The sequence below is a fragment of the Thermobia domestica genome, chromosome 17, assembly GCF_964235325.1.
Source record: "Thermobia domestica chromosome 17, izTheDome1.hap1.1, whole genome shotgun sequence".
Taxonomy (NCBI): domain Eukaryota; kingdom Metazoa; phylum Arthropoda; class Insecta; order Zygentoma; family Lepismatidae; genus Thermobia; species Thermobia domestica.
Genome location: NC_137470.1, coordinates 78,764,927 through 78,789,972, shown reverse-complemented (window position 1 = coordinate 78,789,972; position 25,046 = coordinate 78,764,927). Strand labels below are relative to the sequence as shown.

General features: G+C 35.1%; 1 protein-coding gene across 1 annotated transcript in view; it reads left to right on the top strand.

The window, feature by feature from the left end:
• LOC145674556 (sialin-like) overlaps positions 1 to 25,046 on the top strand; it is a 162,976-nt gene that overhangs the window by 41,875 nt on the left and 96,055 nt on the right. The window contains exon 4 of the mRNA XM_081744730.1: positions 20,759 to 20,976. Within this exon, the coding sequence (XP_081600856.1) occupies positions 20,759 to 20,976 (218 nt within the window). The remainder of the gene's footprint in view (positions 1 to 20,758; positions 20,977 to 25,046) is intronic.

Genomic DNA, 25,046 nt, shown 5'->3' with positions numbered 1-25,046 from the left:
GCAAATAAAACGTATTTTGTAGTGTCTGAAGTTTATAGCTATTTCACCCTGTTGTAGTATGTTTATTGATTTTTTAATGTTTACCGTATTCGTTACTTTGAGGAATGATATATATTATTGATATAGGTTTTATTACATATTCGGCCATAAATATTATATAAATTATCAGAATTATTCATGATCTTCCATGGAAATTCACTGGTGCATGCGCAGTAGACAGACAGTGTAATTGGAAGATGAGTTCAACAGAGATTATAGGGCTATATTCCGCCGATTATATTTTATTTAATAACTATTTAGAAGAGATAACGAAAACGAGTCTACATAATGAAGATGGAATTTCCGTAGAAGATAGAATGGTGAGGTGTATACGGTTTGGGGTTGATATGGTTGTTGTTGTAGAATCTAAAAAGAAAATTAATAAGATGTAGAAAACTTGAGAAAGGCTTGTGAAGAATATGGGATGAAAATAAATGTTAGAAAGACAAAATCCATGGTGATTGAAACGAAGCGATCGGTGTGAAATATAGAAGTAGGAGCGGGAAAAAACAACAAGTGATTAGTTTTCGATATCTGAGTACTATTACTAGTGATGATTTGACATGCGAACGTGAAATAAAAGCAAGGATAGAAATGGCGAAAAGAGCCTTTAGGATGGAGGAAATAGTATTTTGAGGGGACCACGAATAGAGTTGTAAAGAAAAATACTCATAAAATTCTTCGTTTACTGTATTTTACTGTATTTATAGGACATAAACATGGACGAAACTGTAGAAACTCTTAAGAAGGAACTGTATCATGAGGGATGTGCTAGAGGGTATGGTGGCAGGGAAGAGAGGGAGAGGACGAATTAGACTATATAGAAACAGAATTAGGCTATTGGCGATATCAAAACAGAAAAATCGTATGTGAAGATGGAGAGGTTAACAGAAGATCGTGGAGCATGGCAGCTTCTCAGCTGCGGTAAGTGACCCGCTGGTAATGGCGGAATACTTCTGATATAATGATACTGATGATGCACAGTAGGAACAGAAATATCCACTTTACTGTCATTGCTAATACGAATCACAATGCAAATTTCTACAGGTTGTCAAAATACCTCGCTCTAAAAGCTGTAGAAAACTATCTGTTACTATGCGAGGGAAAATCATAGGTCGAGCAACAATTAGACAAATTGCCATTCAGATAGCTAGGGGTATGAGCTGTGACGAGAAAACAGTGAAGAAATTGATTTAGCGGTATGAAGAAGGTAGTGAATATTTCACATCTTGGCCAAGAAGTAGGAGACCAATAATAATAATAATAATAATAATAATAATAATAATAATAATAATAATAATAATAATAATAATCATCATCATCCCAGGAATTTATATTTATTTCCAGCAAAACTTTTGCATACCCTCCTAGTGCAATATGATGTTTTTGTAAAACGGCAATTATAAAATTGTCAAGCTGAATTTGAAAGTCATAATAAGTAGTGCTTTATTTACTTATTGCACAATTCTTTTATGCCAGTAGCTTTCGCCACCTTACTCGCTCTTCATGCTTACTCAGGAGGAAGCTGCAGGTCCCTAGGTTGGGAACTACTGCTTTCCACCAAGGAATTCAGACAGCCTGTTAGAAATTTGCGTTCTGACCAACATCAGAAAATTGTGTTCTTCTGTTTCTACTGCGCATGCACCAGTGAATTTTCATGGAAGATCATGAATAATTCTAATAATTTATATAATATTTATGGCCGAATATGTAATAAAACCTATATCAATAATATATATCATTCCTCAAAGTAACGAATACGGTAAACATTAAAAAATCAATAGACATACTACAACAGGGTGAAATAGCTATAAACTTCAGACACTACAAAATACATTTTATTTGTTCTTCCCGCTGGTCTAGTGGCTAGCACGTGTGCCTCAGGTGTATGTGGTTCCGGGTTCGATTCCTCGTGGGGGAAGTTAGGAATTTTAACTGTCATACCTACGTGGATGTTTTTGTGTTCGTGTTCTTGTCGTTCAAGGTTAATGGAAAAGATTGTAAAACGTGTATAACCGAGTAGAAAATAGAGACAAGTTACTCATATGTCAGATACGTTCGGTGAATCAGTTAACTTAAAGAAAAGAAAAAAGTGTCCAAGGCATTTGTCTGTAATTTGCAAAAAAAAAAAAAAAAAAAAAAAAACTAACTCTTAAAAGTTACATCCAAACCCACCAAAGTAACATTTTTCTTTTATCTGTTCTCGAAGTTCCTCTTCGTATTTCTATCTGATTCGATTAAATAGAGCTTCGAATAGAGACTATGTTGAATTCATTTATTGACTAAGCCTGAAATTCTGATAAAGATATGGCTATGATTTTACTACTACTATTATTATTATTATTATTATTATTATTATTATTATTATTATTATTATTATTATTATTATTATTATTATTATTATTATTATTATTATTTAAAATACGAAGTTTCAAATCAGGCGATGCAATGTTTACGTAAACTAAATGATAATTTATTTGATAATATTTACTAGTCAATTATACATTTGTGAGGTTTTGCTTTGGGAAATTAAGTGCATACAACATTGAATAGTAAGAGTATTACAATAAAAATATATTATTAAAAATATTGATTAAGTAATTGGAGTTAAACATGCTTTCCAGTAGGAACTATATATAGAGAGGATTTACTTTAAAATGTGATGCAAACGAATATTCGAGTTTTAATCCGAATAGAAATCGATAACTTACACAAGGATATTTACTTCATTAGTTGTATAAATCTTTATGCTTATCGTATTATAATTCTATTTAAAATTATGATTTTTCCTTTTCAAAACGTAGAAGGAGAAATAAATATAATATTCTATTTGTTAAGGATACCTTTCAAACAGTGAAGATTTCAGGGCATGACCTGTCGGAGAATTTGAGATCCTGTCGACATAAATTTCCCCTTCGTGGCCATAAGTTATCTTCGATCATGCTCAAATGGACTAATAATGTTTTATCAGTTTTTTCTCATTCATATCTTGACCATTACCGGGGGAGAATCTTCTGAAATTGTCAATGCTTATAATTAGTTTTTCACTACAAATCAAAGGATAATAATGACATATTGAACATACTTAATATTTTGTTCTCAGCTGTGGATGTTAGATTTGCAATTCATATAATGTTCGCTTCTAATCGAATTTGAGAGAAAAGTAGTTTCCAAAGATTTATTCAAAGAAATGTTCTCAGTCCTCTGATGAAAATAGGAACACACTTTTAAGAAAAAAAAAACAAAACGAATATTTTCTACAGTGTTTGAACACATAAACTTCTGATTGACAGACTAGTCACCCAAACCGCTCGACCAGTTCGTATGCCTTCAATGACCTCTTTTGACTTTTGTGTAAAGTGGTTTCCTGCTCCACACTTTTTTTTTTATTTTGTTTGTTTGTTTATGTCGATACAACTATAAGTTTGTGGTGAATATTTGGACGTTACAGGTCTTGCAATGCATAAAAGGGTTTTTCCTATAAATTACATTCAATTTTATGTCCTAATAACTTATATACAACAGGTTGAATCTGTGAAATGATTGGGGTTGGAGTGATCGTAAATATTTTCATAGTTAGGAGCCTGGATATGCAAACCCGCTTAGCGTGGGGATTTACTTATGTGAAATTTGGTACCTACCTGCCTCTGAATAGGCCATGGCCCGCTGTAACGGTTTAGAAGAGAAGAAATTTTCTGCATAGGCTCGGATATCCGAATAACTTTAAGCAAAACACTTTCCCCAATTTTAAAAGGATTTTTTCTTCTCCCCTTATCGTAAACTTTCTTATATTAAATATGGTGCTTTCTCTAAATTTAATTTGCTCTATCTAGAGCAATTTGCATCCTCCTGCTAATTTCCTTAACATAATTGGAATATGTTTCCACTTCATTTTATTCCGTCGAATCTATTGATTTTTTTTTTTTTTTTTTTTTTTTGCCTCAGGCCTATTAAGCAAAGGATGCGTGAAATCTCTCTCGGAATGAATCTTGAATGCTATGTAGTCCATAGATTTACTTACTCTTGAATTTATCGCAAACTCAATCAGCTTTATGTCCTTACTCCAATTTTCATGGTGCTTGTTATATAGGCCCAATAGAGTTTTAAAATCTTTTACGGCCTTTTCAGCTCGGTTTGATTTCGCTCTATAACAACTGACATTTGAATATTTCACACCAAGTGCCTTTTAAGTTTCTCGCCAGACTTTTGAAGTAAAGATGGAGTGTTTGTTACTATTCAACAGAGAATAATAACCGAACTCTGAGAAAAAAATGATGATACAATTTATCATTATTTTCGAAGTGAGTCTGCTAATAGGATAGAGCTTTACTAGCCTGGAAAAGGCATCCACCATTACTAGGCAATATCAGTATCCCTCCTTGCTACATATTAGGGATCCAAGGTTATCTATGTTCGGGCGCTCTACTAAGCTAGTTTGTAATTCCCCAAACTTAGTATTAATATTTTCCTTGAACACTGTACTACTATGAGCAAAATAAATGACGCGTCTCTTTATTTCGAAGTTTTTGAAAATATCTCTATTTTCTTTATATGTTCGAAATTTCGGAAGGTTTCCCCAACAGGACAGGTTAATAACAAACCCGTTTTTAATATTAGTATTAGACATTAGCTTAAAATAAATAAATTAGAAGCAAAAAACATTAATTCGACAGAAATCTCGAGAATTACCAACTCTGCTAAAGTGGGAAATTTTGAAGAACGCGAGGGAATTCTGAAGTTCAACACGAAGCAGCGACATCTATGTTATTGAGAGAAATGTGGATTAAATCTACAGATTAAACTTTTAACGAAATATTTCTAATATGTCTTATTATGTGCATTATCTGCAAACTCCAAATATATGAATATATGCCAAGTATTAACGTAAAGATAGAGTAAAAAGTGGAAATTATCTATGGAAAAGGACGAATTGGCAGCGCGAACGTAATGAAAAATCGTCTTTACCGAAACAGGCTCAGTTCACATAAGAAAACAAATAGCTTAGTTAGTTAAAGCAACTAGTCTGTATGCCGAAGGTAGTGGGTTCGAATTTCCCTCGAAGTGTCGTTGTCGTTTTTATTAGTATAGTTATTTATTTTTATTATTTATGTGGGAAAGAATCAAATTGTAACATATGTGTAAAACTCATGACGATACAAAAAAAAAAAAAAAAAAAGAAAGAAAGAAAGAAAAGAGAAAAGAAAAGAAAAAATGTCGTTCTCACACTTGCATTAGCGTCCCTAATTTTGTTTGCAAACAGTTTCGTAATTATTTCCCCTGTGCTCACTGCTCACTATACGTTATGCTCGCTGGCGCATAACGAATGTTTCCCAGTAAATGTTAATTCTAATTTGGAGAATTTTATAAAGTTTCACAATGTTTATCATTAAATATTCTATCTACTTGTTTTGATATTTTGATAACAGATTTCCCTATTAAATGTTTAATTTTCTCTAGATGTTTAATTACGGAAAAGTTTTACAATGTATTTGTATTAAATTGAAATTGTTTTGAATTTACCACATGAGATAAGTAGCTCGAAGGAGGAAAACTCAAGTAATTGATATTCTACGTAAAAGCAAACTATTGTAGAATGATGATACTTCTTACCTTCAGCACATAATCTTTACGTTAGGGAGTCACACAGAAAAAAATCCTGGTTTTTCCTCCCTATGACCACCCATCTTAAACCTCTACATTCCATTTTTCGTCTCACAAAATTTCGGTGCTTCAAAAAGATTCATATAATAATAATAATAATAATAATAATAATAATAATAATAATAATAATAATAATAATAATAATAATAATAATAATAATAATAATAATAATAGTAATAATAATAACAATAATCCTGAATATGCCATCCTTACATAATGTAAGGATATCTTAATTTCTTAGTTTAAATCTTAGATATCTTAGTTTAAAATGCTTTCTTCAGTAGTTATTTGAGCAACCATGTAAGAGGGGGTACGACGTTTTATTTTGCCCATCTAGTGATGGGCAGTGGGAATATTCCCGGTGGGAAGGAATTTAAAAAATGGGAATATTCCCGGGTTTTTTCCCTGCCTACAAATTCCCGGGAAGGAATTAGTTCCATTTCCCTACTTTATTTTCCAAATCATAAGAACCATATGACTAATTACTTTATTTTAATATATTAAGATTTACCTGTGGGTTTTAAAGAATTTGTTGGTTAAAAAATTTAATATTGTTTGACGGTATTTATATAACTAATAATATTAGTTTTTAAGTTCCATTTGCATTTGAACTAAAAAAGAAGATAATATTTTAGTATTGAGGAGCCAAAACTAGCGAAATGTAGGATGATTTGCGGAAGAAATGAGTTGATAGTGATGCTAAAGTAGTCAAGAAAGTATCGAACACAATTTTTTTTAGAGCAGTAGGGGATTTATACAAAATGGAAAGGTATGTGAAAATGATTACTGTGAGAAAAGAAAGTGAATTGTTGGTAACGAAGATAAAAAACAACGTGCCATGCGGGGCTCTAACCCGCCTTCTTTCGCTAACGCTCGCTCTGCAATGCTGTCCGAATTTAATATTGGTAACGTAATTTAACGTATGAAACCATAAAACAACCGCATCGGAATAGAATATCGCAAAGAAGTAGGTGCAAAAGCTGGCTCCCAATGCTAAAGAACAGCCAAAATTAGCAAAGTACTAATTTACAAATGATGAAAAGGAACCATTTGGTAAAGTAATTTAGAATTATGTAGAAATAGAGATGAAGTGCTATTAATAAACCCTGAACCACCATTAGTAATAGACGTCGGTCTGTCTGCTCTCTCTGACTCGAATTTCTGAAGAGGTACTCGGACTTCTTTTACATGTGAATTAACGTCTGTATGCGCAAATGTTGATAAATTGGTGAGACATGTATCTTCTAGCATTTACCCAATCTAATTTTTTTATAACATTTATAAATTTAATGTGTTTATAATATTAGTAATAGAGTGAAGTTGAGCTTCACTCCACTTACATATAAATTTAAGCTGTTTAGTGGTTTAAAAGTATTGTAAATAAATATACATTTATGCGTACTCTCTAAATATAATAAAGTGTTAATAAAGTAACATAGTACCGATCAGAATATACTTTTTAAAGAGTCTTCTGTAGGCAACAGTAATAATATGCTGTGATATAAAAATTAATTCAACTTTGAAATCATAATATAGTAATAGAATGCAATTTTCTTTCTGATTAAACATAAATTCCCGGATACATTCCCATTTTGGGAATCTTCCCGGGAATATTCCCAGGGAATATTCCCGAAAAATATCTTCCCGGGAATTTACCCATCACTATGCCCATCTCGTTTTAGTATCCTTCCAACAGAAAGTAATTTCTGATAAGCAGGGCAGACAAAATGAATAAGAAATATATTTACAGCATCCTCTCCCCTTTCATGATTGAATATCACGTAGCATTTTTTATTCTATCAAAGATGGCTCTGTGCGGTTAGGGGTAGGTAACTAAAGAAATACCTAATATATAGCGCCCCTTGATAGTAATATTACCGCTTCTTTATTTGTACGAAGGAGCCCCTACAAGGGTGGCAAAAAGAATAGGAAAAGTGTCTATTTATTCCAGTGGCGGATCCAGCACAAACTTCTGGGGAGGGGGAGTGAAAGATTCTTTTGATGATGTAAAGCTGTCACAAATTACCACTTAACTAAACTAAACATAATAGTGGGGTGAACCGGAACCCAGTCAGTTTAAATTGATGTAAAAGTTTAACTTTTGGCTTCATATTAAGGTTTTGGTTTCAAATGAGAATTTCAGTCCAAGTGGTCAATGATCAAATCTCGTGGGGCTCTTCAGTGTAGGCTAATACGGCCCCCTTATGGGAAAAGGCAAAAATATTAGAATGTTTATAACTTTCGAATTTTTCGTCTATATTAAAGAAATGTTGGGCTTCGTATTAAAGTGTTGGTTCCAAATGACAATTTCAGTCCGAGTGGACAATGATCAAATCCTGGGGGGAATCTTCAGTATAGGGGGCTACGGCTCTCTTATGGGAAAAGGCAAAAATATGAAAATGCTTATAACTTTTGAATTTTTTGTCTATTTTAAAGAAATTATTGGCTTCATATTAAAGTCTTGGCTTCAAATGACAATTTCAGTCCGTGCGGACAATGATCAAATTTCGGAGGGCTCTTCGGTGTAGGGATTTCGGCTTCTTTATCGGACAAGATTCTTGTAGTTGATATTGCAAAATTGTTTTGTATACATGAGTGGAAACTTGCACTATTTGGTTAATTTTACCTCTTATATTTTGCAGATTCAAATTCCAAGCAATAGTTACTTCTCAAAGCTAAAAGAAGGCACTTACTACCTAGATTCATTAAAATGAAATGTCTTTTATGAGAGGTTGTCATGGAGCAGACGAACGAACAGACACCCAAACATTGGTTGAGTCGGACGGTTGAAACACGTTAAGCTCACTTCAATTATTATTATTATTATTATTATTATTATTATTATTATTATTATTATTATTATTATTATTATTATTATAGAGCATTCATCTTTATTGCGTGGGGTCCGCGGCTCGATTTCACTTCGCGCCAAGTGAAAATTGAGGTGGACAAATACCGTGTGCATGGGTATGGGTTTTCTTGGGATTTTCCATTTTCCTCCCACTTTCTTCATTTCACCATTTCATTCATCATTATTCTTCCTTGGCGTAGGTGCATAATCGTGCAACTAGATATTCCATTTAATTTTAGTTTCAATAATAATAATAAACAATTAACTCAACTGAAAGGACTGTAATTTATGTTGACGGCAATTATCATAAATATGCAACCATTATAAAAACAATGCTTTGAGTAGAAAGATAATCCTTTCCAAATGTTAACGAATGCGCACGAGATAAGACATGTCTCGAGGAAGAGACGAGACGCGCTTTGTGACATCCAAAATAAGACGTGACAAATGTTTTGGACACGAGATAGCTTTTAAAATGTCTCGTCTTGTCTGGAATGTCTCGAAAACAAAAGTCTAAGTTTTAAAATTATTTTTCAAGATCTATTCTCTCAAAAGTGGCTCTCTGCCTTAAAATAAGGGAAATAAATTCAACTCCAAGAATAAACTACTACTTATATATTTTTCAGGTCAATTGACTTATACCATGTTGCAAGGTTAAATATTTATTTATGAAGTGTGTACAAAATTTACCAGTGTCTTTTCTGAGAAAATCGTCGAGAAAAAGTCACCTCCAAGAATAAACTACCCCTCGTAAATTTTTCTAAGAGAAATATCTGATACTGCAATTTAGGGTTGTTAATTAAATATTGATTAATGAAAAATAAACACAATTGTTAAAACCATTTTGCAGAAAATAGCTTTTTTCGATTTTCGGCTGTTAATAAACCACACTTATCTTAGGCGGTAGGAAAAAGAAAGGAAAATCACCTGTAGGAATACTGTGTAAACCCTAAGTTTAAATTTGGTGTAGATACGTTGAACGGTACGGCCTCTAGGCGAGTGCACAGAAAAGTGTACCGAACGGACGGACCGGAAGGATGGGTATCGAAAAATCACATTTTCGGTATGTAGACGCTATGAAGTATGTAAATTTGTTGAAATCTGAATTTGATATACTATTTTCACAATCACCATATTTTCTTCTCTCTTTTGTCGCTCGAAAATGAAAAGCCTGAGTTTACCACAAAAAGCTAGGAAGTTTACCAAAAAAATATTCAATTACAGGACCACCGCACTAAACTTTTTCAATTCAATTTCTTAACTGTGTTAGGCCGCAGTTGTTACTGAAGTGTGTTTTTGGATAATACGAATAAAATTATCGTATTATTCAAATACATCGAATGTCAGATTATCGAATAAAAAACTTCGATTGAAGAAAATCCACACTACAAAACTAAGTCACACTCTGAGCATATTTTCATTAGACATATAATAGAACAATTAATAGAATAATTGTTTATGAAATATGAAAAAATCAAATTAGTCATTTTTGAGAAAGTCGTTCGAAAAAAACACGTCAGGAGCAACCTACCTCTTGTCAATTGTTTCGAACAATAAGTTAAGATATACTTTTGGTTATTAATGAAATATTTATTTGCGAAATTTGAACAAAATCGCCTGTCGTTCGAGAAAATTGTCGGGAAAAACCTTGACCCCCAAAATGAACTATCCGTCGTAATTGTTTTTCACAGAAGTGACTTATAATAAAATATAGAGTTATTAATGAAATACTTATTTATGGATTATCAATAAAGTTGTCCGAGTAATTTTTGACAATATCGTGAGGGAAAAATAACTGCCCGAATTAACTATCTCTTGAGGATACTTTCAGGGTAAGCGAGTTATTCCATATTATTAGGTTTTCAATGAAATATTTATTTCTGAGCACGAACAAAATTGCTTGACTCATTTTTTAGAAAACCGTGGAGAAAAAACACCCCCAAGAGTAAATTAACCCTCTTGTATTTTTTCAGGACAAACAAGTTTTGCCATATTGTTAGGTTATTAACGAAATATGTATTTTTGAAATATGAATAAACTCTTTTGAGTCGTTTTTGAGAAAATCGCCCAGACAAGACACTCCACCAACAATAAACTACCCCTCGCATTTTTTTAGAACAAACGAGTTATGCCATATTGTTAAGTTATTAATGAAATATTTATTTATGAAATATGATCGAAAACACTTGAGTCCATTTTGAGAAAATCACTTAGAAAAAACTCACCCCTAAGTATAAACTACCCCTTGTAGATTTTTCTCAGATAAATGCCTTATACCACAAAATAGGGTTGCTAATTAAATATTGATTTATAAAAAAGAAAGAAAACAAGATCGTTAGAGCCAGTTATGAGAAAATATCTTTTTTTCTATTTTCATCGTACAGGAAACTATCCTTGTTTCGGGAGTAGGAGGGAAATAAAAGAAACTATAGGTAATACTATGAAAATCTTAAACTAAAATTTGGTGCAGATAAGTTGAACGGTATGGCCTCTAGGCGAGTACACAGAAAAGTGTAGCGAACGGGCGGACGAACCCCAGATGGACATATATCGAAAAATAACTTTTTCGGTGTTAGGGGCTAAATACGTGTAAATTACTTGAAATCTCAAATTTGATTTTTTTTTCGAACACCATACTTTCTTCTCTCATTTGTCACTTCAAAGTGAAAGGAACTCAGAACTACGGATAAGAGACACCTACTTTTACACATAGACATTTATTGATTTAAAACTATTTTAATTTGTGTCATTTCACTTCCAATTGAAAGGTATTACAATGACTAACGCAATACCAATGACAAAACAGAAGTTTTAAGAAATAAATGCATTCAGAATTCTAGACTGCATTACACCTATCAGCCTGTTTTTACTTCTGCAATTGTTGACAGCTGTAATTTCGTCCAAACGCTACATGAAATAATTCTTGCTTGCTATTGTGTTACTATTTTAGTATTGTTCTCTTTAGACTTGGTTGAAGTTTTGTTTTAACGGTTATACATTTTTTCTTATTTCATCGTTACACATAAGAATAAAATGTTGTGGTGAATGGATAGATTCGAACCTACGAATATTGAGTTTTCATTCTTCCAACACTTTACCAATGGACGAAGCTTTGTCTTCACGTTAACGCACGGTTACAGGGTTTAATACGATTTAAATAAAATGGCTCGCTGTTAGAGTTTCCTGCTCACGTATTTCGATAAAAAAATTTATTGCTTCGCAGATACGTAGAGCAATGTTCAGATACACATTTTAGGAGAGTGCATTTTGGTGTATATAATAATTTCATGCCAGATAAAAGCTAGATAAGTGTTGGTAAAATGTTTCATATGTAGTTCCCAATAATAGACTTGCTTTTCGGGATGAAGTTCCAAGGTTCAGCATTGACTAGCAGTTTTTGCTATTAATATCCCTTCTAACAATATTGGCAGTGGACAAAACTTAGCCCGTGTTGAAGCTTTTTGCTCCTAATTTAATTATTTTACTTTATTATTTAACGAATATATTGAAAATTGTCAGCAAGCACGTATGCAGTAATTTATTTCGGGAGAACTTCAATATTAGGATAAATTATAATATAATTTTAAAAAAATAATCCCCAAAATTAGGCTAAATTTACAGAAAAGTTGGGATTTCAGAGGGGGTCCGGACCCTCTGGACCCACCCCTAAATGCGTCCTTGTTTGACAGTAACGTTTCCTCATTTTGAAACCCTCAAAAACTTCGGATAGACTATATAAAGGAAAACGAGTTATTTTCGATAAAATATCACTTCAAGGAGACGAGACAGTTTTATTGCACATTGTGGTATCCAACGTTCACAAGGGCAAGAATTCCTTCTCTTTGGTCTGCCATTGTGCTCTATCGAAAGAGTACGTTTGTAAAATATTACTCCAATGAACAAGCGTGATTGGCAGATAGGAATACTGAACAGAAATGCATGCTGAACTTACGTTTATAGCTATCCTTTGATGATTTGCCATCAAGGTCAATCGAGTGGTAATTCAGTTCCGTCTCTGTTCTTAAGCCATGTTCGTATTACTTCGAACAGTTTTGAGAATGAAAAGCATTCCTCGTAATATAACAGACTTCTTTCGCGTAAGAAATCGAAACTCAGTTGGTCAGAGCAACTAGTCTGTACGAATTAGGCTGGTAGTTAGAGCCCAGTGCGAGTAAGGGTTTTTATTACTATTGTTTTTATCTTTTTTATGTGAGGAAAAATCAAATTGTGACATCGCGATATCAAATGTATTTGGTTAGGTAACTTTGCCTTAGATAAACTTTAAACATCAGTAACCGTCGAAATTATTTCACTAACCGATCAGTCACTGAACATTTCAAACACGTCAAACCAATGGCATAACAAGTAGGTTAACCTCTCCTCCGCAGTCCTTAGTTATGGTCCGTACACTCATGGGCGTACCAAGAACCGGGCGACTTCCCGGGGCGCCAGAGAAAGAGGGGCGCCAAATCGAGCCTCAAAAAGTAAATTTTTATAGCGTGATTTCTACTGACTTTTTGTGTATATTCTTGTAAAGTAGTGGCAATTACATAACCATGGAAGAGGAGAGTTTCATAGTACTAAGGGGGCTGTATAGAAAAATGGAGAGATGGCATGTAGAATAAAGAGTGGCGGGGGAGTAAGCATTGTTTGTTTGTTTGCTTGAGTTCAGCGTTCCACGGTTATGCCTTAATAGCTAAACGAGAAAAAATGAAATCCTTGAGTTTTACGTCCCACGTTTATGTCGGTTAGGGTAAAAGAGACAATGATGATGAGTAATGAATGAAATGGTGGAATGAAGAAAGTGGGAGGAAACGGGAGAACAACGAGAAAACCCACGCACACGGTGTTAAGCCAAAGGAGATGTGGATACTAATTATAGTGGAATCTGAACCACTTTTATCGTTTAACAGTAATCCACCGGGAATTGGACCCGGTATCACAGAAGGCAAGCGTGCTAGCCACAAGACCAAACGGGAGGGCGACAAATGTAAAATATAGGCTAGTACCAGGGGAAGGGCGAAAAAAAGTAACTTTGCCCTGGTGAAAATTTGGCCTGGTCCGCTCCTGCGTACTTTCTGTATATTTTTTGGCCTTGCAGCTTGTGCGGTCTCCACGCCACAGGGTTGCGGGGGCGGTATTTACGCCTATGCTTCGAACGTAATTCAATAACTGCTTAAAAAATTCTACCATCAGCGTGGAAACGGTAATATATATTTTTCTAATGGTCCCATAGAACTTTCACTCAGAACACTAGATGAAATTAAGTAGTAGGAGGATCTGATGTTTCCTAAGTAAGTTCCTTTCAGAAAGTTTGCTATTTCTTTAACGGCGATGTAAATAAACATACAGGATACTCATCGTTATTAGCCCGACATCAAACCATCCTGGACAAATCCCTCTAGAACAATGATCGGCAAATGTTTATTCTGCCTAATTTTATAAGCGAGGGTGAAACACTTGTTAACGAAAGCAATGCTGTGTATACACTTCCTTGTATCTGACAAAATATAAAGTGCTTTGTAATCTTTAGACACTTTTCCTATTCTTTTTGTCACCCTTGGTTGTGCAGGGCGGCCTCGAACAAATAAAGAAGAGGTGATATTACAGTCAAGGGGCGCAATAAGTATATTAGGTATTTCTTTTATTACCTAACCATAACGGCCTAGAGCCGTCTTCGGTAGAATAAAAAATGCTACGTGATATTCCATTCACGAAGGAGAAAAGGATACTATAAATATATTTCTTATTCATTTTGTCTGCCCTGCTTGTCAGAAATTATATACTTTCTATTGGGACGGTGCTGAGAAGAGAGGGGGAAATAAAACGTCGTGCCTCCTCATACATCTTAAATTTTGTTACGTGGTTACTCAAATTATTACTAAACAAAGCACTTTAAACTAAGATGTCTAAAGTTACTACATTATGTAAGAGTGGCATATTCAGGAATAATAATAATAATAATAATAATAATAATAATAATAATAATAATAATAATAATAATAATAATAATAATAATAATAATAATAATAATAAATATGAATGTCTTTGGAGAGCCGAAATTATGTGACACGAATCATTACATGTAGAGCTTTAAGATTAGTGGTCATAGGAGAGGAAAAAACAGGATTTTTCTCTGTATGACTCTCTACTGTAAAGATTATGTGCTGAAGGTAAGAAGCATAATCATTCTACAAAAGGTTGCTTTTACGTAGAATATCAGTTACTTCAGTTCTACTTCAGTTCTTCAGAATTTATCACGGGCTACTTACCTCATGTGATAAATTCAAAACAATTTCAATTTAAGACAAATACATTGTAAAACTTTTCCGTAATTAAATATATATAGGGAAATCTGTTATCAAAGTGTCCAAAAAGCAGATAGAAGACTATCAAGTGAGAAACATTGTGAAACTTTATAAATTTCTCCAAATTAGAATTAACATTTACTGGAAAACATTCGTTATGCATTAGTGAGCATGTAGAGAGTAGTGAGCACAAGGGAAATAATTACGAAACTGTTTGCAAACAAAAATTAGAAACACTAATGCAAGTGCCACAACGACATTTTGTCTTTTTTTGGTTGAGTCATGAGTTTTACACATATGTTAGAATTTGAAACTTTCCCACATAAAAAATAAATAAAATAACCATACAAATAAAAATGACAACGGCACTTCCAGGAGGGTCGAACCCACTACCTTCGGCATACAGACTAGTTGCTTTAACTGCCTGATATAATTGTTTTCTAACGTGAGCTGAACCCTTTCTACGGTAAAGAGAAATTTTCATTACGATTCTGCTAAGAATTCAATTTTTTCAATAGGTAATTTCCACTATTTGCTCTATCTTTACGTTAATACTTAGCATAGATTCATATATTTGGAGTTCGCTGATAAAGCATGTAGTAAGACATATTAAAAATATGACGTTAAAAATTTCGTTTGTAGATCTAATCCACGTTTCTCTCAATGACATACATGTCGCTGCTTCGTGTTGAACTGCAGAATTCCCTCGCGTTCTAAAAAATCTCCCACTTTAGCAGAGTTGGTAATTCTCGAGATTTCTGTCGATTTAATGTTTTTGCTTCTAATTTATTTATTTTAAGCTAATATCTAATACAAATATTAAAAACGGGTTTGTTATTAACCTGTCCTGTTGGGTAAACCTTCCGAAATTTAGAACATATAAAGAAAACGGAGAAATTTGAAAAAAACTTCAAAATAAAGAGACGCGTCATTTATTTTGCTCATAGTAGTACATGGAATGTAAGTCTTCACAAAATACTGAACATCCTTTCGCATGCTCGTCCAAAAATAATATACCCTTAGCTTTGTGTATGTTTGTAAAAACGATGGATGACCAGACTCCTTTGCAATGTGCGCGCTGTAACAAGCAGAAGCTCTAAGAATTTGCGATAACCAAATCACGTCGTTCTCCTCGCCTTGGAAATTTGTATGGCGCATGAGGATACCAAAGTTCAATAGTAATAATAATAATAATAATAATAATAATAATAATAATAATAATAATAATAATAATAACAAACGTAAAAATGAAGCTCTCTAAGAAATAATTGATTTTGCAAATCTATGGCTTGAATCATTGGTCGAAGTTAAGTGAAATTTTAACCTTATACGTACAGTAGCATTTGCATAGATGCCGGTCTGTATGATGCACTTCTCTCCTTTCCCTAAGTTCTCTTTCGCATGTGACCCTTGACATCTGCCACCTTACCAATCTCTATCTAAATAAATTTCAACAGTTCAAACAGGTATTCTGGTAATTTTAGACACACTCTGGGTAGTTTCAATATTAAAACTATTACGTAAAGTCGAAAATTCGAAACGAATTTCTTGTATTATTGAACTAGCACTTATTGTAAAACTCAAATTTATCATTCTATGTAAATTTACTTAAAAATAAATTTGTAACAATTCAAATATTTCTTTACTATACAAAGCAAAAATACATTAAAGTTTGTACGAAAGCAAAGATATTTATAAAATAAGTTTTTTCTATTTGATGATTTTGTATTGTTAAAATTTTGTTCATCGACCGGGGGAGGAGAGCGTCAAACGCTTTTATGCCTAGGAGCGTCAAAACATTAAATCCAGCCCTGGTCGAACACTAAAAATAAATCAATCATCGGTATTTGTCCGACTAATATTACATAAATGGTATAAGTCATCTCCGTTTTGGATAAAATATAGAAGAAATATAGCTTTAGGAACACACGTGAGCTAGCTGCATCCTCCTAAGTTGTTCCGCTCTCTGAACAACGGTTAATGGATTATACGAAAATCACTTAAGTGGTCAAGCACTAGCACATTTTCCCTAGTAACACAAAACATTTATTTATGCCTGTTCTGCGTAGTTATATTTATACAAAAACAATTACTTGCTAACTATATAAATTTTATTTCCAAGTAAATATTCTCTAGATCATTCGTAAATAAAACACTGACTTAGCCTACAAAATCCCTATTAAACAATGGCAAGCGAAATCACAAGAGAAAACTAAAGTTAAAGAAACAAAGGAAACCATTTTTGGCGGTAATGTGTCTTAGAAAATGTAGATATATACAAAACAATTTAATTTAATCGGTTATTTTATGATGAATATTCTTGACCGGATTTCGAGACCAAATACTCCAGTGTGCCTGACAAAATATCAAGACATTCCATGATTATTTTCTACTTGCTTCTGAGAAATACCTGATGACAAAGAAACTAAAACTTCTATCCCAAGTTGAACAATGAAAAGAAAAAAGGTAGAGGACAAAAGATACTGCCTGCTTAAGTATGGTCGTTTCACCGCAAGTGTTATTTTCAGATAGAGAAAAAGAAGCTTTTGTGTAGAGATCAAAATTCTACAGTTTTTTCGCATTACAATATACTTCTCCCTGCTATTCGGAGATCCAGATTTCTACTTTGATCCAACCTCACTCAACCTCACGCTCACAAACTCATTTCGACCTCACGCCCACAAACTCATTTCGACCTAACGCTTATTCGACCTCACGCACATAAAATCATTTCGACCTCACGCTCACCTCACGCTCACTCAACCCCACGCTCATCTTACCAGTCTGACCTCACGCTCACTCAAAATTACGCTCACTTAACCAGCTTGAACTCACGGTCACTCAACCTCACGCTCGTATCACCAGTCTGACCTCACGCTCACATCACCAGCCTGACCTCAGGCTCACTCAACTTCACGCAAACGTAACAAGTCTGACCTCACGCTCACAACATCATTCAGACTTCACGCTCACTCAACCTCACGCTCACATAACCGGTCTGACCTCACGCTCACTTCGTGAGGTTGAGGTCGAGTGAGCGTGAGTTCCGAAGTCGTGAGCGCCGACCTCATGATTTTGGACACCTTTGGTTAAGTGCTCCGTTTGCGGTAAATGTGTTCTTCAAGTTTGTACTTCTCACAACGTTCGCAATGTTAAAAAAGTGAACACATAAATAAAGTAAATATTTCCACCTCACAAATCTATTCCTTTCCTCAGTCTTACTGGGAATGTTATCACAAACGCACATAGTGTTCTAGGGGCAACGGGGAGCTTATGATTGCTGCGGAAAGCTTCCGGGGACTACGAGAGTCTACTGAGGGTTGCGGTAAGCTTATGGGGCTACGGAAGCCATCTGGGTGCCACGAAGTCATGGGAGGCTTTTAGGGGCCTCATTTAACTTTTTAACGAGTATGCCACGCATACGAACCCTCATAAATTCCACAGGAACCATAAGAGGTCAAAAACTACAGCCCAATGTCATTCAACCTTCCAAAAAAAGAACACTCCAACCTCTACCAATGTTGCAATCAAGGCGGCGGGGAATAAGGCTTTTCTCTACCACGTAGACATGACAGGAACAAGACAGGTTCATTAACAAGTACAAGAGCGGCATGCTTTGTTTAGAAAAGCTGGCAGTACTACTAAAGTCATTAAAAATTTTTCGGTTGCTTCAATGAGGCAAAATCAACCCCTGCTTTGATTTAAAAATTTTGAAGTTGACCCCCATAAATATATTCCCAAGACGAACTTGATTTCAAAAGTATCACCACGTGATTTGGCATTCATATTTTTCGTTTCAAAGATTTGTCAACTAGAAGCTATGCTAAAGTCCTGTTACGTATTTGGTGAATCACACGCTATATGTTGTCATAATAATAATGAAAGGTACTTAGTACTATTTCAGGTTTGGTAAGAGTATTGAATACTGTATATATTCATATTAAATATCAGACAAAAATAATAATTTCTAAGAAATAAGTCTGGTTGCTTTTAATAGTATGCATATTTTATACTTGAAATACTTATTATAAACTTCCTCTGACCTCTACCGTTTACTGAGATAAATGAAATCTGATATATATTATTTGGCCCTCCTCTACATAGGAACGTCCAATGGCAATACAATTTTCCCGTCTCTTTATACACTTCTGGAGACCTTGCTTTTAGAAGTGTGTAGATTGTCTTATAAACCAAAACTTGATCTCGGGATTAAATGACTTCACTGAACTGAAAAAACTTGACCTCAGGAATCAAGTCAAGAAAGACTTATTTGAATGATTTCACTTCAAAACTGCCTTCATAGTTAGAAAGATGAAACTCACATGTTACAAAGTCATGAGAATATGGGTGATTGAGAAAATTTAAATATCTGCAGGGTTGTATTTATTTTTGGACAACATGCAAGCTGTCAACTGGAATGTTGTCTTCAAGGATACGGTAAGTTTTACTCATCGTACGTTTCTTGATTGTGATGCAATCCTGTTATTTGTGCAGCAGTGAATCTTGGTATATCCCTGCAAATTGTAACACGCTTTGCCAGGGAATCATCGTCACTACCCCATGCTGGTTCTAAGAATTCTCAGCATGACCTTTCTCGCTGAGAGCTAGATATGGTTCTTGTTTGAGTTGATAAGTAAATATACTTCCATAATTTTAACTCGGCCATAGTTTCTGGATCATGGTGATGGAACTTTGTTTCATCCAACATGGAAAAAAGCCCTTTGCTTTTCTTGGTACTGGGTCAAAAGTTCCAGGAAGCAAATTACTCGTTCCTGATTTCGGAAAGGTGTCACTAACGTACGGAAATCTGGCCACGCTTGAACTAACGACGCCAGTGTTTCATATGATTGGGTTTCCTCTCTAGAAATCACTGACAATTCCAAGCACAGAACCTTAATCACATCTCGGGTTGGATTGGATCCATCCTTTTACACTTTCTTTCACTTTACCTCCTGTAACACAGGAAATGTAAAGAGTTAAAATATATTTTTCTATATAACCTATAGAGATATATAACAACACACACGCAATACAATTTCGTAATTCCAATAATAACTACCACTAGTAGTTATTAAAATGTCCCACACAAAATGAATGACAATAAAGTTTGAAATTGCCTGATTTTGCTTCCTTAATGACGTAAATACCTTATACGTATGGATTTCTTCACATTATCCTAAAGGGCATGGTGCTTTTTTGCTAAAAACTAATGGTACAGTAAATGCATCGAATTCTGTTGAAGCATCTGTACTGTCGTAAACAGAAAGTCTCTTTACTTCTTCTACTGATTTTAAAATCAGGATAAAACTGCAATCAGTTAGGGCAAATTCCCGAACTTTTGAGGAGAACCTTTCACACGATTGGCTGAAAGATGTCTAATTCTTTTTTGGACTTGGTGGATTTCTGAGGAAGACTTCTAGAAGCAAAGATTTGGAGAATGAATTGCTAGACAAAAGGTCTATGACAGTAGTTTTATTTATTTATTCTGCAAATATTTGCAATTTTATAGACTTTGTGTCTAATTTTAATTTCGTTGTTCTTTTTTCAACATTAATATCCTACATAATATACGGCAATAATATAAAACCTCAAAAGCCGGTTGAATCTCAACAGCCAATAATATAAATTCTAAAATCAAATGACCAATAATTTAGAAAATAATGCTTCCTATTAAACATGCTTTTGTCACCTTCAAACAGGAGTGGCGAGAACATCCAGGAAAACATGAGAAATGATGGCACTACTATATTGAGAATATCGAAAGTGTAAATGAGGCCACATTACCCTATCCGAGGTTACTTTTTTGCTCTCTATAGTCCTGAACATATAAGTATATTTTGGAATTACTATTATTCTAATTGTTAAGTAATTTTAGTAAAATCTCATTTTTTTACTTCAGGTGGAGCTTTGAGTACATTAGTTACAATGCCAATCTGTGGATTAGTATTGGACACCCTTGGGTGGGAAGCAGTCTTCTATATCACAGGATGCTATGGTAGTATTTGGATATTCTGCATATGGTTCTTCATGTTTGATTCTCCTGAACAGCATCCACGAATTAGTTCAGAAGAAAAAGATTACCTGAAAGAAAAGCTGGGACCGAAGCATAAGAATCAGGTATGCATTATCTCTTTGACAAGTGAATGTACTTTATTATTCTGTATTGCAATTGCTGTTGTCTTGGCATGGACTGAATGACAGGAGCAGGTCGTTCGTTTTGAAGGCTTATTTGGGTGTTTCCTGCATTATCTATCAGAGTTCATATACCAGATTTGCTGTATATATCTATCCACTTCTCGGTTCTATTTAATTTGTTTGCTATCCTTTAACGTTGTAAAGTTGTTGTGGTGGATGAACAAAAACATAAATGAAAAGTAAAGTCGTCATACAAAATTCTGTCCAATACTAGATTTTTTTAAATGTTGCTATTGTCATATCATTAACGGGCCCTACCACTGAAAGAAGCCCCCAGAAGTCAAATTTCATATTATGTTTTCGTCTTCGTTTCGTATCTAGCATCACCTCTATCGAACCTGAGCTTGAGTTTTTGACCATCCGATATATACCTAACACAGGATATTCAAAATAATACCAACAATGTGTAGCACGTGACTTCTGACTCCAAGATAACAAGAAAATCATATGTGGACAAAAGTACACAGGGCTGCCAAAAAGCGAAAGTCAAATTGCAACACGTGTTGTTTCGAACATGAGAAATTGTGAAGTGGTGTTCCACATCAGTGTAAGAGAATTCATATATATGCTACCCAGAAAATATATATTTTGACAATGTTCAATATGTGCGCACAGAATTCCCAACAGGGCACAATTCCCAGGCATGCTCCCAACATCATTCTGAGATATACTTTTGCTTAAATATAAGGTGAATGAGCCAAAAGGCAAGCTTTGACATCAGTGAATATGAATGTGTCAATAGGAATTCTTAAGTGTTACGGACCGCAAGTTCTACAATTCCCCGTGATTCGAATAACGCTTGCTGAGGTGTACTATTTCACACATTTATGTGTAAGAAAAGAAGCGAAATACACCGCGGAACAAACATTTAAAACTGTGTCATATCGACATCGATAATATCATCATCATCATAGGTATTCCCCCCTTACTGACAGGTTACTTGCAGCAGTCCACGTTTCCGCCCCATACAGTACAACACTTCACACGAAGAATTTTATGAGTCTTTTTCTCAACTCTCTATTCAAGGTCCCACAAAACAGACTTCTTCCTCCTAAAGGCTTCTTTCGCCATTCCTATCCTTGCTTTTATATCACGTTCGCACTTCATGTCATTACTAAGAATACTACCCAGATATCGAAAACTATTCACTTGTTTAATTTGCTCCCCTCCCACTTTTATATTTGACACAGATCTCTTCGTTCCAATCACCATGGTTTTTGTCTCTCTAACATTTATTTTCATCCCATATTCTTCAAAGCCCATCCTCAGGTTTTCTAACATTTTATTGATTTCTTTTTCAGATTCTGCAACAACCGCCATATCGTCTGCAAATCTTATGATTCTAATCGTTATACCTCCTACCGAAATGCCGTCATAATCATGTAAAATCTTTTTCACTATCTCTTCTAGATAGACATTAAAAAATGTTGGCGAGAGGCAGCATCCTTGTCGAACTCCCCATCCAATTGCACTCTCTTCCGTCACTTCTTCCCCTAACCTAACACTTGCTTCCCAGACAACACGTACGTGTACGACACATGTGCACTATCCATGCATAAGCCGTACATTTGCACATGTGCATTTGTGTGGATGATGAACACATACATAACCCGTGCATAAGCCGTACACATGAATTTGCGTGGATGAAGCATATATACATAACCCGTGTATGTACACATATGCATTTACGTGGGTTATGCACACATACATAACCAGTGACTAAGTCGTGCATGTGCACATTTGCATTTGCATGGATAAAGTACACATATACATAATCCGTGCCTAAGCCGTTACATACACATGTGCATTTGCGTGGATGAAGCACAAGTACAGAACCCGTGCTTAAAGCCGCTATGTGCACATGTGCATTTGCATGGATGAAGTACACATTTATATAACCCGTGCTGTAGCCGTTATATACACATGCGCATTTGTGTGGATGCAGCGCACGCACGTGACCCGTGCTTAAGCCGTTATGTACACATGTGCATTTACGTGAATGCAGCGCACGTACAGAACCCGTACTTAAGCCGTTATGTGCACATGTGCATTTGCATGGATGAAGGACACATTTATATAACCCGTGCTTGAGCCTTTATGTACACATGTGCATTTGCGTGGATGCAGCGCACGTACAGAACCGATACTTAAGCTGTTATGTGCACACGTGCATTTGCATGGATGAAGGACACATTTATATAACCCGTGCTTAAGCCGTTATGTACACATGTGCATTTGCATGGATGCAGCGCAATAACGTAACCCGTGCTTAAGCCGTTATGTGCACATATACATTGCAAAGGATGGAACACATATTTATATAACCCGTGCTTAAGGCGTTATGTAGGCATGTGCATTTGCATGGATACAGCGCACGTACGTAACCCGTGCTTAAGCAGTTATGTGCACATGTGCATTTGCATGGATGAAGCACACATTTATATAACCCGTGCTGTAGCCGTTATGTACACATGTGCTTTTGCGTGGATGCAGCGAATGTACATAACCCATGCTTGAGTCGTGCATGTGCACATGTGCATTTGCGTGGATGAAGCACATTAAATTACCAGTGCTTAAGCCGTTGTGTGCACATGGATATTTGCACGGCTACTGCACGTGTGTATGAGACGTCCATAATACCGTGCAAGTGTATACTTTTACTTTCATTCTTTTACTCTTGTTCTCATCAACAGAAAGTAACCTCCATTTTTGGTAGGTGTCGTTTTTCCTCCAGGCGGTGTTATAGAGACTTTTCGACGAATAACAGCCGAATGATTGTAAAAACTCCATAACGTGCACTGAGCTAGGATACAAGATCAACAGGTGGCAGCATTGTACTGATGTAACTACAGTCAGACAGTTCATAAGTTTACAAAATTATTTTCGTGACCGATTACAGCGGAATATGTTGCGTTATTTGTTACTTGGCAAACATGTCCAAGATACTACCTAAAACTTTGCTCGTTGCAAATAATAAACTCCAAAATAAAATTCTCACTGACCATTCTGAGTTACTTGTTATATACTTTGAAGGTGATGTCTTTGCAGTTACAGATGGTGTTACTGCGTAAGACACCAAATATATAAACTCCTTTTTTTCCTTGCCTCTCGAATTTGCTTTTACATCACCTCTGTACTACAAGGAAATCACCTGAGCACTACATATAAGTCATCTGTTTACTGCTTCAAATCGCCTCTATCGTACATATAAATCATCAGGGCACTGCGTGTAAATCACCTCTGTCCTACATGAAAATCACCTGTGTGTTACGTGTAAACCATCTCTGTCCTACATGTAAATCATCTGGGTACTGCGTATAAATCACCTATGTGCTACGTGTAAATCACCTCTGTCCTACATGTAAATCGCCGGGTTACTGCGTTTAAATCACCTGTGTGTTACTTGTAAATAATCTCTGTCCTACATGTGAATCACCTGGCTACTGCGTGTAAATCACCTGTCATGTAAATCACCTGATTACTGCGTGTAAATCACCTGTGTGCTACATGTAAATCAACTGTTTGCTACGTGTAAATTACCGCTGACTTACATGTAAATCACCTGTGAACTACATGTAAATAATGCAACATGTAAATCGAATACGTGTTACTTGTAAATCACCTGCGCCGTAGGTGTGAATCACTTGTGCAGGACGTGTACGTGTGCATTGCACATGTTCTGTGCACGTGAAGATGTTGAATAGGACCTGGCATGTATATGTGCATCCCATGTACAGGCGTGCATTTATACAGATGATGCACATGTTGCATCCGTGCAATTGTACATGTACTATACGGATACTGTACGTGCATTGTGCTGTCTGGGTTGTTGGTTCGTGTATAAGTTTCTTATGAGTCTTCGATCTTTCCATTCCAACCCTATCTTCGTTCAAACTCCCAACAATAATTCCCAATTCACGCGGTCAAAAGCCTTTTCTAGATCGATAAATACAACATACACCTCTTTCCCTTTTTCTATAAATCTTTCACCG